At 37.0% G+C, this 13,625-nt stretch overlaps 1 protein-coding gene across 1 annotated transcript; it reads left to right on the top strand.

Moving 5' to 3' along the window:
- Positions 1-1,244: 1,244 nt before the first annotated feature.
- On the top strand, positions 1,245-13,303 carry LOC140877140 (regulatory-associated protein of TOR 1). Its single transcript, XM_073280666.1, has 23 exons — positions 1,245-2,108; positions 2,793-2,895; positions 3,916-3,998; positions 4,180-4,338; positions 4,590-4,706; positions 4,820-4,977; positions 5,799-5,953; positions 6,055-6,199; positions 6,302-6,380; positions 6,540-6,641; positions 7,418-7,501; positions 7,594-7,704; positions 8,087-8,440; positions 8,583-8,769; positions 8,935-9,549; positions 9,674-10,006; positions 10,109-10,232; positions 10,952-11,076; positions 11,168-11,313; positions 11,454-11,555; positions 11,944-12,029; positions 12,267-12,351; positions 12,491-13,303. The coding sequence occupies exons 1-23, from the start codon at positions 1,770-1,772 to the stop codon at positions 12,827-12,829; spliced, it is 4,131 nt and encodes a 1,376-aa protein (XP_073136767.1). The 5' UTR covers positions 1,245-1,769; the 3' UTR covers positions 12,830-13,303.
- The last annotated feature ends 322 nt before the right edge of the window (positions 13,304-13,625 follow it).

Below are 13,625 nucleotides of genomic sequence, written 5' to 3'. Positions count from 1 at the left end.
TGAATTTATTTTATTTATATTATATATAGACGTATTTGCATTATATATTACATTATGTTTATAAATTCATAAATTATTATTATTGAAATTAATAACGTTAGTACTTTCTTTGTTATCAGTTCAGTTATTTTCAAATACATTTTTTGAAGCATTAAATCACAAATATTTGATTTAACAATTAATTTTTTTCAAAAAATTATTCGAATAACTAAAAATATTTAGTTTTTTTTAATTTTAGTTTAATTTTTTTTTTCGATTTTTAAAAAAATTAAATGTTAATCACATATATGTATTGTACGTGACTCAAATTATAATCGATTGTTCACTTTTCCAAAAATTAGTCCATCAAATCATCAACATATTTTTTTAAAAAAAACCGGTTAACCGAACCGAAAATCGAAATTATTTCGGTTAAAAACCGAACCGAACCGCTTCATTCAGTTCTGGGTTTCAGAGAACCGAAATTTCGATTTAACCAAAAAACCGATTCGGCTCGGGCGGTTTTAACATGGACATCTCTGAACTATTTATTAACTTTCTGTATAGTTATCGCTCTAATAATTATATTTATGAATAACTAGAATACAACAACATTTAAAAAATTTATATAAAATGTATGACCATTCGAAATTTAGCAATACAGAAGCTTAAACTTAACCCACATATATACTATATTATAAGACATTAGACCTTATGTAATACTATTTTATTTCTAAATTTTATTTAAATTATTTAAGTAATTTTAAATCCATATCAGTACCTTAAAATTTAAACACTTATATCACTCTAAATAGAGAAAAACAGTGTTAAAATTCATTAATTTGAAAAAATAAAAAAATAATATTTAAATAATTACTCAAATTATACAAGCATGCAACGCGTTGAGCAGAAATGAACAAAGATGAACAAAAGCGACAAATGCATTTACCAACTAACTTTCTGAATGCAAAAAGTATGAGACTTAACAAAAAATGTAATCCTCTATTATAATATTATAATAATAATAAATAAAAACCAAAAAGAGAACAAAAGAGAAATATCAAATGTTTATAGAAAATTCAATTTTCTATATATATACTAGTATTTTGTTGCATACGTTGTGTTCTTACATACAGTTTTAATTTATTTAATACTTAATAAACAATATATTTTTAGAAAATATATCCGAATTAGTTGGGTTTATTTTTTTCTTCTCCGAGTATATAAAATAGGGAGTTATTACGAAGATGAGAAAGTAGTGTTATTGTTATATTACACTGAAAATAAAGAAAAATAATTTTTTTTTAAAAATAAAATAAAAAAGGAAAAATGACGAGACTATAAAGACTCACAAATCACACTTTACGGTTCCCCTTTCGTGAATTTTGCTCAATAGCCGCATTTCACCTCTCCTCAGTGCTTTGTATAATACATGTATATCTACGCTTCCATCGGCCCCTCAGCAGCCACCGCCGCCGCAGCCGCCGCCGATACTCGCTCTGCCGCAGTTTAGGGTCTTCCAGAGCTGGATTCTCCGTACTTTCCTCTCCCCATCTCCTTGCGCCGTTCTTTTACAGGCTTCGTCGATTAATCGTCACCTCTTCTCAAACACCCTCCTTTCTACATCTATCTCTGTCTTTCATTCCTCCATCAAAATTGGAACTGAAGGCTCCCAAAGTTGTACGTTTTCTCCCATCAATTGGGGCGATTAGGGTTTTTTCATGAGTTGCCCGGCAAAATCAGTTCGACTAGGGCAGGGCTGAGAAACTTGGGAAATTGGTTGAAATTTTATGGCATTGGGGGATTTGATGGCTGCATCTCGATTTTCTCAATCTTCAGCGGCGGTGTCTAACCACTTGGAGGAGTTCTCCTCAAATGAAAATCACGTGGAGGATGATGGTGAGAGAAGTGTTAATAGTAGCAATAGCGCTGATAATAATAACAGTAATTCTAGGGATTTCAGCGAGACAGCCAGCAGCAGCTACGTAGCTATGACCACCACCACCAGCATGGCGTACTTGCCGCAAACTTTGGTGCTGTGTGAGTTCAGGCATGATGGCTTCGAGGAGTGCGTGCCTTCAGGCCCGTCGGACAGTGGGCTGGTCTCGAAATGGCGGCCACGGGATCGAGTAAGCTCCCGGATTTCCTCTTTTATTTTGTTCGGTGATTTATGAATATAATGTTCTTTCCTGTTTACCCTAGTGCATTAATTGTGTTAATCCACACTGCATTTGTAATTACGGGCACTAGATTTTATATTATGTGGTGCTATAATCTGTGCAACAAAGAGAGTTTGTCCACTCACCGAGTTGAAATGAAGATGATGGCTTCTCCGGCTTTGGTGGTGTCCATCTCCTTGTTAAGACCCTGCCTCTCTTCCAACACTTTCATTCTTTAGCTTTTCTGAAGCCTTCTAAACCCACCTAGCTAATTTCTTAATGCTGGGTTCAATATCCGAACTTTGACATTTGCTTTGCCTGGAATTGGATGAAAAGATGTTTTCTGGTGTTAGAATTTCAGCGTCGAGTTATCATAAGCGATATTCTATCGCTTGCCGATTGAAGTGGTTTTGAGGTGTATTTTCTTTTAATGTAGAATTTCAGGTCGCTGGTGACATGTGAGTGAGTTGATGTATCATTTTTGTTGAAGGGGTTCTGTTGATCCCAAATCACCTCCAATATAATTTCTTGGCATATCTATGTAACTGTATTCTTTTGTTGATTTTTGAATTTGATTAGTTTTCAAAAATCATTATGCAAGACATTTTTTCATGTAAAAAGCTATTTGTGTTACCTTTAAAATCATCATTGCAGATGAAGACTGGTTGTGTTGCTCTGGTTCTGTGTTTAAACATTAGCGTTGATCCACCCGATGTAATAAAGATATCTCCTTGTGCACGTATGGAATGCTGGATCGGTAAATTTATCTTCCTTAATTACTTTTGTTCATCACTTTACTTGATCAACTTAATATGCTTGACTGTACTATTAATTTATGCCATTATGTATGGAATTTATCTTAACTTTTGTACAAAGTTAGTGGCGGCATGGTATTTTTTCAGAGAGGTTATTCACAGGCTTTGCCTTTTTCTACTGCTCTAGATTTTCACAGCATCACCGCTTCCATGTCATGTGCATGTCTTGGCTCTAGCTTTGTGATTTGAAAATGGCTGATTTAGTGTTTTATATTGGAACTTTGTGGGTGTCTTGTAAGGAAATTGCTTTGTTCTTAAATTTAGGGCTAGGAGTTGGTATGTAGATCTATTGGTTTAAGCTATTTTGAAAGGTGCAAAGTATTTTGTCATGTGGCTGGTTCCATTTTGGGAAGTAGTTGTTGGAACGGAAATGATAAATGTCCGACCGACTGAAATGAGATCTGCGAGGGAAGCTTTTAATCTGTTATTTTAATCTCTCTTGCGATCCAGAAAATCTCTTATTTTCGTAAAACGTCGAAGTAAAAGGCTGCTGCTGGTTGGTTGCTTTCTTTTCATTTTTCTTTCCGTGGGTTCTGTTTTTTGGATACAAGGAAAGCGGATAGGATTTCAGCACTTTTGCATACTTTACGAATTTCATACAATTTGAGGACGCTTAAGATTTGTTTTTGACGTATTGGTTAATTTGGTTGTGAAATAGGATGTGTTTGATGGATTTCAAAAAAATGTGTTGTGACTCGTGAGGGTGATGGTTACTTATCATTGAACCACGTTCTTCATGTATTTTGTTTTATTTAAGAAGAGTAGAAGACATAGATATTCTGGTGTTATGATAGTGAAGGTTTTTATGAAGATGGCATGATTGTTATGGCCATATTTTATTTCCTCGCGGAAATTTTGTTATGAATTTATTTTGTTCACACAACTTTGATGTAAATTAAAAGTGTTCCATAAATTATAACTGATCATACGAGTTAATGTCTTTTATTGCCACTTCTTTCTAGACCCTTTCACAATGGCACCTCAGAAAGCGCTTGAAACGATAGGTAGAACCTTGAACCAACAATATGAACGGTGGCAACCGAAGGTATGGAAATGTTTTTCTCCTCTTATGTTGGTGCTTTGGTCATATAATTCATTATGCTATAATTCTGATATAATATAGTAGTATAATTAGTTTATGTAAATGAACAGGGACAGAGAGATTATGCATTTGATACTCATGCTAGAGTGATTAAATTTATGTTAATTTGTCAATGGTTGAGCAGGCTCGATACAAAATTTCGTTGGACCCCACTGTTGATGAGATCAAGAAACTATGCACTACATGTCGCAAATATGCAAAATCCGAGAGAGTTCTTTTTCATTATAATGGTCATGGTGTACCGAAGCCTACCCCTAATGGTGAAATTTGGCTGTTTAATAAGGTCCGTTTGCTGAAACTACATCTTTTGTGCCCTCAGTGCATTAATCCTGTACTTGGAAAATGTTATGTGAATGGGTTTGGGTGTTTTTACTTAACCATGGGATGTTAGTCAAGACGCATCACCCTAAATCTAATCTATTGGATGTTTTATTAAAAAGGTGATGTTGCTAATTAAATGGTCTGGCAAAAATAATCCACCCAGTCTGACTTAAAATTTTCCTCTCCCCCTGTTCTTATTTGCTGTTCCTGCAGAGTTATACACAGTACATCCCTTTGCCAATCAGTGATCTGGATTCCTGGTTGAAGACGCCCTCTATATATGTTTTTGATTGTTCTGCTGCTGGGGTGATTGTTAGTGCCTTCATTGAGGTACTTGACAATATACATGACCCAGTAAAGAGTTTTTTTTTTTTTTTTTTTTTTTATATTTTTTTTTTTTTGCTTTACCTACTTATCTTTAAAATAATCTTCTCTTATTACAGCTCCAGGATTACAGCACTTCAAGTTCAGTACCTTCCACCAGGGATTGTATTTTGCTTGCAGCATGTGAAGCTCATGAGACTCTTCCTCAGAGTGTTGAATTTCCTGCTGATATATTTACTTCTTGCCTCACAACCCCAATAAAAATGGCATTAAGATGGTGACTCGTTGCTCATTATTGTTTGTCTCAATTATTGTTATTTGATTGTTAAGAGTGCTGCTATTGACTGCTCTTAATTTCACGGTGGGGATGAATATGGACTAACTTCTTCCCGTAATCCTCAGCATCATTTTCTGATGTAGTACATACTTTCAACACATCATATCTGCACGAAATTTGTCTAGGTCGAAATGCTAACTATATTTTTTTTCTAAGTGCAAGCCTTAAAGGTGAACAACATGGAAGAATGTTTATTATCCTTGTTATAATACAAACTGTTAGCTGTCACTTGTTAAAGACTCTGCACATTTTTTTGCATGCTGCCAATGCCAAATCGTTGCTCACAAGCTCTGTAATCTGAATATCTGCGTGTTTGTCATTGTCTTGGATAACTGTAACCATCCTTCTTTAAGTTTTCAAACTTGTTTAGGATTCTGGTCAATATTGCGAGTTCACTTCTCAGTTTGCCACTGAATTCTTTCTGCTCAATTTGCTGTATGATTTCTCTTTATGATTGGTTGCTTTCAATAAATGTTTTCCCGAACATTTTTGAGTGTTTGGTGCTGATGTCCCGACACACTTTTGCATGTTGACAATTATATGTCGTTCTCTGTTATTTATTCTTAGTATTCCTTAAGTTGATCACATTATATAAACTCTATGCATCATATATGCTCTGGTGATTTCTCTTTATCTGGGTGACAGAACATTTATGATGTGTATTTTTCTTTTCTTTTTCTTTTCTTTTTAGCTTTTCATTTTGGCGTCTTTCTGCTTTTATCTATTATTTTAATTTTATAATTATTGATTCTTGATTTCAGGTTTTGCACCCGCTCGTTGCTTCACGAGTCATTTGATTATTCTTTAATTGATAAAATTCCTGGTCGCCAAACTGACCGGAAGACCCTACTTGGCGAGTTGAACTGGATATTCACAGCCGTGACTGACACTATAGCCTGGAATGTACTTCCCCGTGGTAATGATATATAATTGTATGGAGTCTATTTTAAAATAAATTTTTGTTTTTATCATGCATTTTGGTTAAATACTAACCCCAGTGAATATTGGATTGTGCAGAATTGTTCCAGAAATTGTTCAGACAAGATCTTTTAGTTGCTAGCATGTTCCGGAATTTTTTACTTGCTGAAAGGATTATGCGCTCTGCTAATTGTTCTCCTGTTTCATATCCAGTTTTGCCACCAACTCATCAACATCATATGTGGTAATTGCAACCGTCTTCCTTGTACTTCCAGTTACTCGTGAAATTTAATTGGATCAAGAGTCATGATTCATATGTTCCTTACTTTTCGCTTCTGCATTATAGGGATGCTTGGGACATGGCTGCTGAAATATGCCTTTCTCAGCTTCCAGGTTTAGTTGAGGATCCTAATGCAGAGTTCCAGGTCTTAACAGTTGATTTATTTTCTGAATGCATTTTTATGTTCTGTTTATGCTGGTTGGTAATTGAAAACACGACACCTCCATGGAAGTTTTTGTTTAATGTTATTATTGACTAATGAATAAGCCACCTTATACAATGTTTTGGTTGCTCTTCTCTCCAGCCCAGTCCATTTTTTACGGAGCAGTTAACAGCTTTTGAGGTGTGGCTTGATCATGGATCAGAATATAAAAAGCCACCAGAACAGCTGCCAATTGTTCTTCAGGTGGGGCTTACTCGATGTTCCTAGTCAATTATTTCTCAATTCCTGATGAATTTCTGGGATGCAACTCATGTAAAAAGTTCTTTTTTTTTCATGCTAGAAAATGTTGGTGCTGGATGAGTTTATGCTGTATTAAGCAAGTTCACTGGCTAATACATTTGAATCATTTCGATAATATTATAGTATTGGTGGTGCATTTTGATGGGAGAGGGTTTAGTCTTCAAAGAAATGGTTGAAAACTTATGACAATTGAATGATTGAATCCCAAGTTGATGAGCCGGTCTTTGTGAAATATGCTTTCTGAAGAACCTGAAGTAATCACGTTTTGTGGTCTTTTTTAAGCTTAGAATTAAACTGTCTTTTTTTTTCATGCTAGAAAATGTTGGTACTGGATGAGTTTATGCTATATTAAGCAAGTTCACTGGCTAATACATTTGAATCATTTCGATAATATTATAGTATTGGTGGTGCATTTTGATGGGAGAGGGTTTAGTCTTCAAAGAAATGGTTGAAAACTTATGAAAATTGAATGATTGAATCCCAAGTTGATGAGCCAGTCTTTGTGAAATATGCTTTCTGAAGAACCTGAAGTAATCACGTTTTGTGATCTTTTTTAAGCTTAGAATTAAACTGTCATTAATAGTTTGTTGCCAACAAAATTCAATAATTCTTTTCAATGGCTTCTTTTAATCATGGCAATTCTTATCTACTTTTTTTTTGTTAAGATTTGAAAAGCTGTTAACCTCTATTTTTTTATTTCTGTTTAATGAATTCCTCAGGTTTTACTCAGCCAGTGCCATAGATTTCGTGCATTGGTTCTTCTCGGTAGATTTTTGGACATGGGGCCTTGGGCTGTGGATCTGGTATTTCTTACTGGCTTGTTGATTATCATGTTATAGTAGCTGGAGTGCATACCTCGGTAATAGTTACATATTTGCTTTCGTACCTTATTCAGGCATTGTCTGTCGGAATATTTCCTTATGTGTTAAAGCTTCTGGCGACGACCACCCCAGAGCTACGTCAAATTCTTGTGTTCATCTGGACAAAGATTCTTGCACTCGATAAGGTGCAGTATATCTTTTCTTTTTTCTTCTCTCTCTCTCTCTCTCTCTCACACTCCCGATAAGGTGCAGTATATCTTTTCCTTTTTCATGCTCACAACAGCACTTACAGAAGTAACTTTAGATGATGAATCTTGTCATAATAGCAGATTCCACCAACAACCATAATATTTTCAAATAAACTACTTTTGGAATTGGGCCGAATCAAACTCAATTCCTAGAGTTGCTATTTCCATATGAGTTGTCCATGTTTAGAATAACATTTCGTTGAAAGAACAATTGTAATATGTAAGAATATCTCAGCTTATTATCTTTTTATTTATGTACTTCCCTTTTCATTGGAATTCAAGGATGCTGAACCATATCGATAACTTCCTGTCTCTATAGTCTTGTCAGGTTGATCTCGTGAAGGATGGTGGGCACACATATTTCATTAGGTTTCTTGACAGTGTGGAAGCTTATCCGGAGCAACGTGCAATGGCTGCATTTGTTTTGGCTGTCATTGTAGATGGTCACAGGCGGGGTCAGGAAGTATGCATTGAATCTGGTCTCATACATGTTTGTCTCAAAAATCTTCAAAGCTCCTCACCAAATGAGGCACAAACTGAACCGCTATTTCTTCAATGGATATGTTTGTGCCTTGGTAAGTTGTGGGAAGATTTTTTGGAGGCTCAAATGATAGGTTTGCAGGCGGATGCTCTTGCTGTTGTTGAACCGCTACTTTCGGAGCCACAGCCAGAGGTTTGTCTCTTCGTTAACTGCATGATTTATTTGCATGCGCATTATGAAATTTCTGATGCACAAGGCCAGTAAAATAAACAAATGTGCACTTTCCATGCTTAGTTTGATGGGCATATTTTGAAAGTGGATCACATTTATTTAGGTCCGGGCAGCAGCTGTTTTTTCTCTGGGAACGTTACTTGATTTTGGACTTGACACATCAAGAGATGGTCTCGGAGATGAAGAGTGTGATGATGATGAAAAAATTAAGGCCGAAGCTGGTATTATTAAGAGTCTGTTGAGTGTTGTTTCTGATGGAAGCCCACTGGTGCGAGCTGAAGTTGCTGTGGGTATGTACATTTTGAATGCTTGTGCTCTCCCCTGTTAAAAAATGTTTTATTCCTCGAATTCCTGGTCATGAAATCGTTTTCGGTAACTTTTTTCTAAATCCCCTGACAATTGCATCATCATATTGTTGTTTTGAACTGCGGTGAATTTATTACTCTGGTAAACAGCTCTGGCTCGTTTCGCCTTTGGTCACGACAAACATATTAAGTCGGTTGCTGCTGCTTATTGGAAGCCCCAATCCAACTCAGTGCTCGCAACTCTGCCTTCATTTGCAATCAATGGTTCTGGTAGTGGATACACAACTCCGGTTCATTACATGGCACATGGAAGTAGAGTTCCAACTCCAGTTGGTCCATTATTGCGGGTTGGAAATGACAGTCAGGCGGTGACTCGTGATGGGAGAGTCTCCTCTGGTAGCCCTCTTGCTACCTCAGGAATAATGCATGGATCTCCACTTTCTGATGATTCTTCACAGCATTCTGATTCTGGTGCATTAAATGACTTTGTTAGCAATGGTGTTGTTAACCATTCAAGGCGAAGACCACTAGATAATTCACTATATTCGCAATGTGTATTGGCTATGTGTACTCTAGCAAAGGATCCATCACCACGCGTTGCCAGCCTTGGGCGAAGAGTATTATCCATTATTGGTATTGAACAAGTGGTGACAAAATCGGTTAAATCTGCTGGTGGAAGTGCTCATCCAAGTGAACCATCTACAACGGCAAGCGTCAGTCTTTCTGGACTGGCTCGTTCCTCATCTTGGTTTGAACTGAATGGTGGTAAGTTGATTATTCGTGGTAGTTTGTGGCATGATAGTTAGAATTTGGTTATTTTCTCTGTAATTGAGCTTTATCCTTTCACTGGAGAAATTTATTTCGCAACTATTTTATTAAATTCGTGTAGGAGGCCGTCTGCCATTGACATTTAGAACCCCTCCCGTTAGTCCTCCCAGACCAAGCTACATGACAGGAATACGGAGAGTCAGCTCCTTGGATTTTAGGCCGCATCTGATGAATCCTCCAGACTCGGGACTTGCTGATTCACTATTAGGTTCTTCTGGACTATCTGGAGCTTCTGAACGTAGTTTTCTTCCACAATCGACGATCTATAATTGGAGCTGTGGTCACTTTTCAAAGCCGCTTCTTACTGCAGTGGATGATAGTGAAGATATAATTGCTAGAAGAGAAAAAAACGAGAAACAAGCGCTAGACTACATTGTGAAATGTCAACACTCTGGTTGGTATATTCAACTGATTGGTGTTGTCCCTTATCTTTCCTCGCATGCTTCTCATTTTGACAAACAACTTCATGATTGAACCATATTCCTTGGTTTTTCAGCTGTGAGTAAACTGAATAATCAAATCGCCGGTTGGGATACCAAATTTGTGACTGGCACCAAGACCACGCTGTTACAGCCCTTCTCACCTGTTGTGATTGCTTCAGATGAAAATGAAAAGATTAGGTGGGTAAAATTGGTGCACTTTGGTGCTATATGTTTCAGCATTTGAGTGGATCTGTCATTGAATTATTGCCAACCTTTCAGTTTTTTTTTTGGTTCAAATGCTTTTGTTGCTAGAATATGTATTTGGAAAGGCGGATCATATAAGAATTTCATAATTGTAGTTCTGTAACGGAGGAGTTTTTCTTTTGGTAGCTGTTTGGTATGTTTGGAAAGTTTTCACCTTATAGCATTGTTTCATTATCGGGCCCTTATTCTAATTAGCGTGAAGTCGACATGGGGGAACATGGGGTCAAAAGCATTTTGTAAAAACAATTTTTTCATTTTTTTGGTGAAATAGTGTTGATTAACCAACCATAAAGATGAAGTTAAGTTTGACTTGCTTCATCAGCAAAATATAGCATATTAAGAAGCATGGTTGTGGTGTTCAAGATAATTTTTGTCATTGCGTATGTTTGTGTATTGGAAAATGTGATCGTCAAAGTGCTTGTCATTTGATTTCGGCCTGTGAGGAGTCGTTTGGTACGCTTGATTTTTGAACTTCATGTGAATACTTGAACAGGGCCACAGAGACTATTCTTGTATGACTCCTTTTTTTAAAAATATATTTGATCCTGTCTCTGGTGGTGGATCAGTTCTTGAGTTTGCTCTGTTATGTTGTCAGCGTGATTCATTTTTTTGCTTGACTTTTTACACCCCTTTTTCGGTTTGTGATCTGCTAGGGTATGGAATTATGAGGAAGCTACTCTTCTTAACAGTTTCGATAACCATAATTATCCTGATAAAGGCGTTTCGAAGCTCTGTCTTGTGAACGAGCTTGATGAGAACTTGCTCCTTGTAGCATCAAGTAAATTTCTTCCTCAAGTTTGCGCAACACTTTTGCTTGTATCTGTCGATAATTGTTAAAATTGATCTGTACCCTGCTTAATTGGAATTAGATGATGGAAACGTCCGGATTTGGAAAAATTTCACCTCAAAAGGGGAGCAGAAATTAGTTACTGCATTTGCTTCAATTCATGGTCACAGACCTGGTGTACGTGCTGTGAATGCTGTTGTTGATTGGCAGCAGCAGTCTGGATATCTTGTAGGTTCTACGGCTTACTATGATTTACTCTTAACTATTGTCTGCTTTTAATTTAATACCCAAGACGCACTTGGACAAATGTGCTACTTGGTATTTTTATCATTTTTTTCTTATACATGCCTTTTGTGCTGCCGTACTAGTTTGCATCAGGTGAAATTTCATCTATCACAGCCTGGGATCTGGACAAAGAGCAACTCCTCAGCACCATTCCCTTGACATCTGATTCTAGCATCTCAGCATTGGTGGGTTCTACTTAGAAATTATTCTGATTGGATAATGGCTTGGATGAGGAATTATATCTTCCAACTTTTCATCCTCTTGCTTATTAAATTGGTCATTTTTTTATATGTCAAATTAACCCTAATGATTTTCAGTGGCCATTGTTGTCTTCACACATTGTACGATCTCGAATTTTTACTTGATAAGTACATTTTGTGCTGGTTGGTCATTTTATAATAATTTTGTTGGAGTCAAAATCGGATCTGTTAAGTTGCAAATCACATGTGATTTCACAATGCGAGTTTAGTGTGTAGGACTTCTCTTCTTCCTCTTGCAACAGTCAAGTTTCCTTATCACTAATTTTACAAATTCAGAGTTTCTTATCAACCAATTTGTTTGTGCATCACATAGGCTGTTTCTCAAGTTCATGGTGGCCAATTTGCTGCTGGGTTTGTGGATGGCTATGTCCGATTATACGACATTCGTACTCCTGAAATGTAAGAATTTTTTGTTTGTTTTATCACCCTCAAGGCCATTGCAAGCTCCATGGTGCATTGTTTCCACTTTTATGCATTTTGATGGGCATCTGATTATAGTTTCTGAATATTTGACTATTTGTCCTTTGTCCTCTCACGATGAGGAAGCTTCTTGCTATGTTTATCCTGCATCAAACTATTTTGTAAGCTTATGTTTAACTATCTGCATTTCTCTGTATTTTTGCACGCTTGATTTAGGCTGGTTAGTGAAACCCGACCTCACACCCAACGTGTTGAAAGAGTGGTAGGGATGGGCTTCCAACCTGGACTTGAACCAGCTAAGGTGACTCTCATTGTCTTAATGTTGTTTCTGCAACGTCCCGCCCTAGTAGCGGCTGCGGAATGCCTAATATGAAATGAGGTAGAGTCTGTGTCGATGTCTAGTACAGTTTTTTCAGCATCTTTTTTCTTTTCTTAAACAGCTGGTCAGTGCATCCCAGGCTGGTAATATCCAGTTTCTTGACATGAGAGCCGCCAAAAAGCCGTACCTTACCATTGAAGCCCATAGGGGGTCACTTACAGCATTGGCCATTCATCGGCATGCACCCCTTGTTGCTAGTGGCTCTGCCAAGCAATTTATCAAAATATTCAACTTGACGGGTGATCAGTTAGGCACCATTAGGTATCACCCCACTTTCATGGCTCAGAAGATTGGATCTGTTAGCTGCCTTACCTTCCATCCATACCAAGTTCTGCTGGCTGCCGGTGCGGCCGATTCTTGTGTTTCAATATATGCCGATGAGATCTCTCCACCAAGATGAGCACAAAACTGTTATGACATCTGAAAGCCTTTTGGAGAGTGATGGAGGTTGACAGAATATGATCTTGGAACGAAGAATTTGCAAACCGACCGGTGCACAGTTTACCTTTTCTAACAATCACGTTGCATCAGGTGTGGTGACACAAATGGGTTCGGATTTGAAAGTGAATAATATATTATTTGGCCTCCTCTTTCGAGTTCTCAAAAGTTGGGAAGAATCAACTTGTTCCGTGGAGGCTATGGCAAATAATCTGTTTATAGGTGAAGAAGAAAGCTGTAAGTATGTCAATCTTTCTTCTTCATTTTTTTCTTTGGTTCTTTTTAGTGTGCGTTTTCTTGTATTGCTTTCTTTCCTCCTTTTTCTGTCTTCCTTCCCTTTTGTCATCTTCTTTTCGTACTTTTTGAACAGATACAACAAACCTTGTCCAATCTGTACAGTTCTATTGCTATTTATTTTATATTACTCAGTCTACTAGCTTTCCCCCCAACATTTGTTTCCTTCTTCACAACGATAGCTTGCTTGTGGCATTGCTTGCACCACATTGAAGATAAAATGTCACGTATCAACACCCCAATTTATGAAAAGTTTGCCTTGGCCTTGGCTTATGGATAACTATAATCAACTCATTACAATGTAAACTCGGCCGAGACATGTTTATACGTTATTCATAACGTAGATGTCGAAGTTGCCGATTAGTCGGGCTTATCGTCGTGGATTTCATGAGGTATAACCACCAAAGCAACTATGAACATTGCACAGGCTCTGGAATTGCTATTATAATATGACACACGACCTC

Source organism: Henckelia pumila, chromosome 2 (assembly GCF_033568475.1).
Source record: "Henckelia pumila isolate YLH828 chromosome 2, ASM3356847v2, whole genome shotgun sequence".
In the NCBI taxonomy this organism is placed as follows: Eukaryota; Viridiplantae; Streptophyta; class Magnoliopsida; order Lamiales; family Gesneriaceae; genus Henckelia; species Henckelia pumila.
This window is presented reverse-complemented; position numbering and strand designations above follow the sequence as displayed.

Bases quoted from the DNA above. Each gene is read 5' to 3' on its own strand.
- LOC140877140 (XM_073280666.1), top strand. From the start codon at position 1,770: ATGGCATTGGGGGATTTGATGGCTGCATCTCGATTTTCTCAATCTTCA. The intron at 10,007-10,108 runs GTTGGTATATTC...TTGGTTTTTCAG, and splicing joins TGTGAAATGTCAACACTCTG to CTGTGAGTAAACTGAATAAT. The intron at 11,314-11,453 runs GTAGGTTCTACG...CTGCCGTACTAG, and splicing joins AGCAGCAGTCTGGATATCTT to TTTGCATCAGGTGAAATTTC.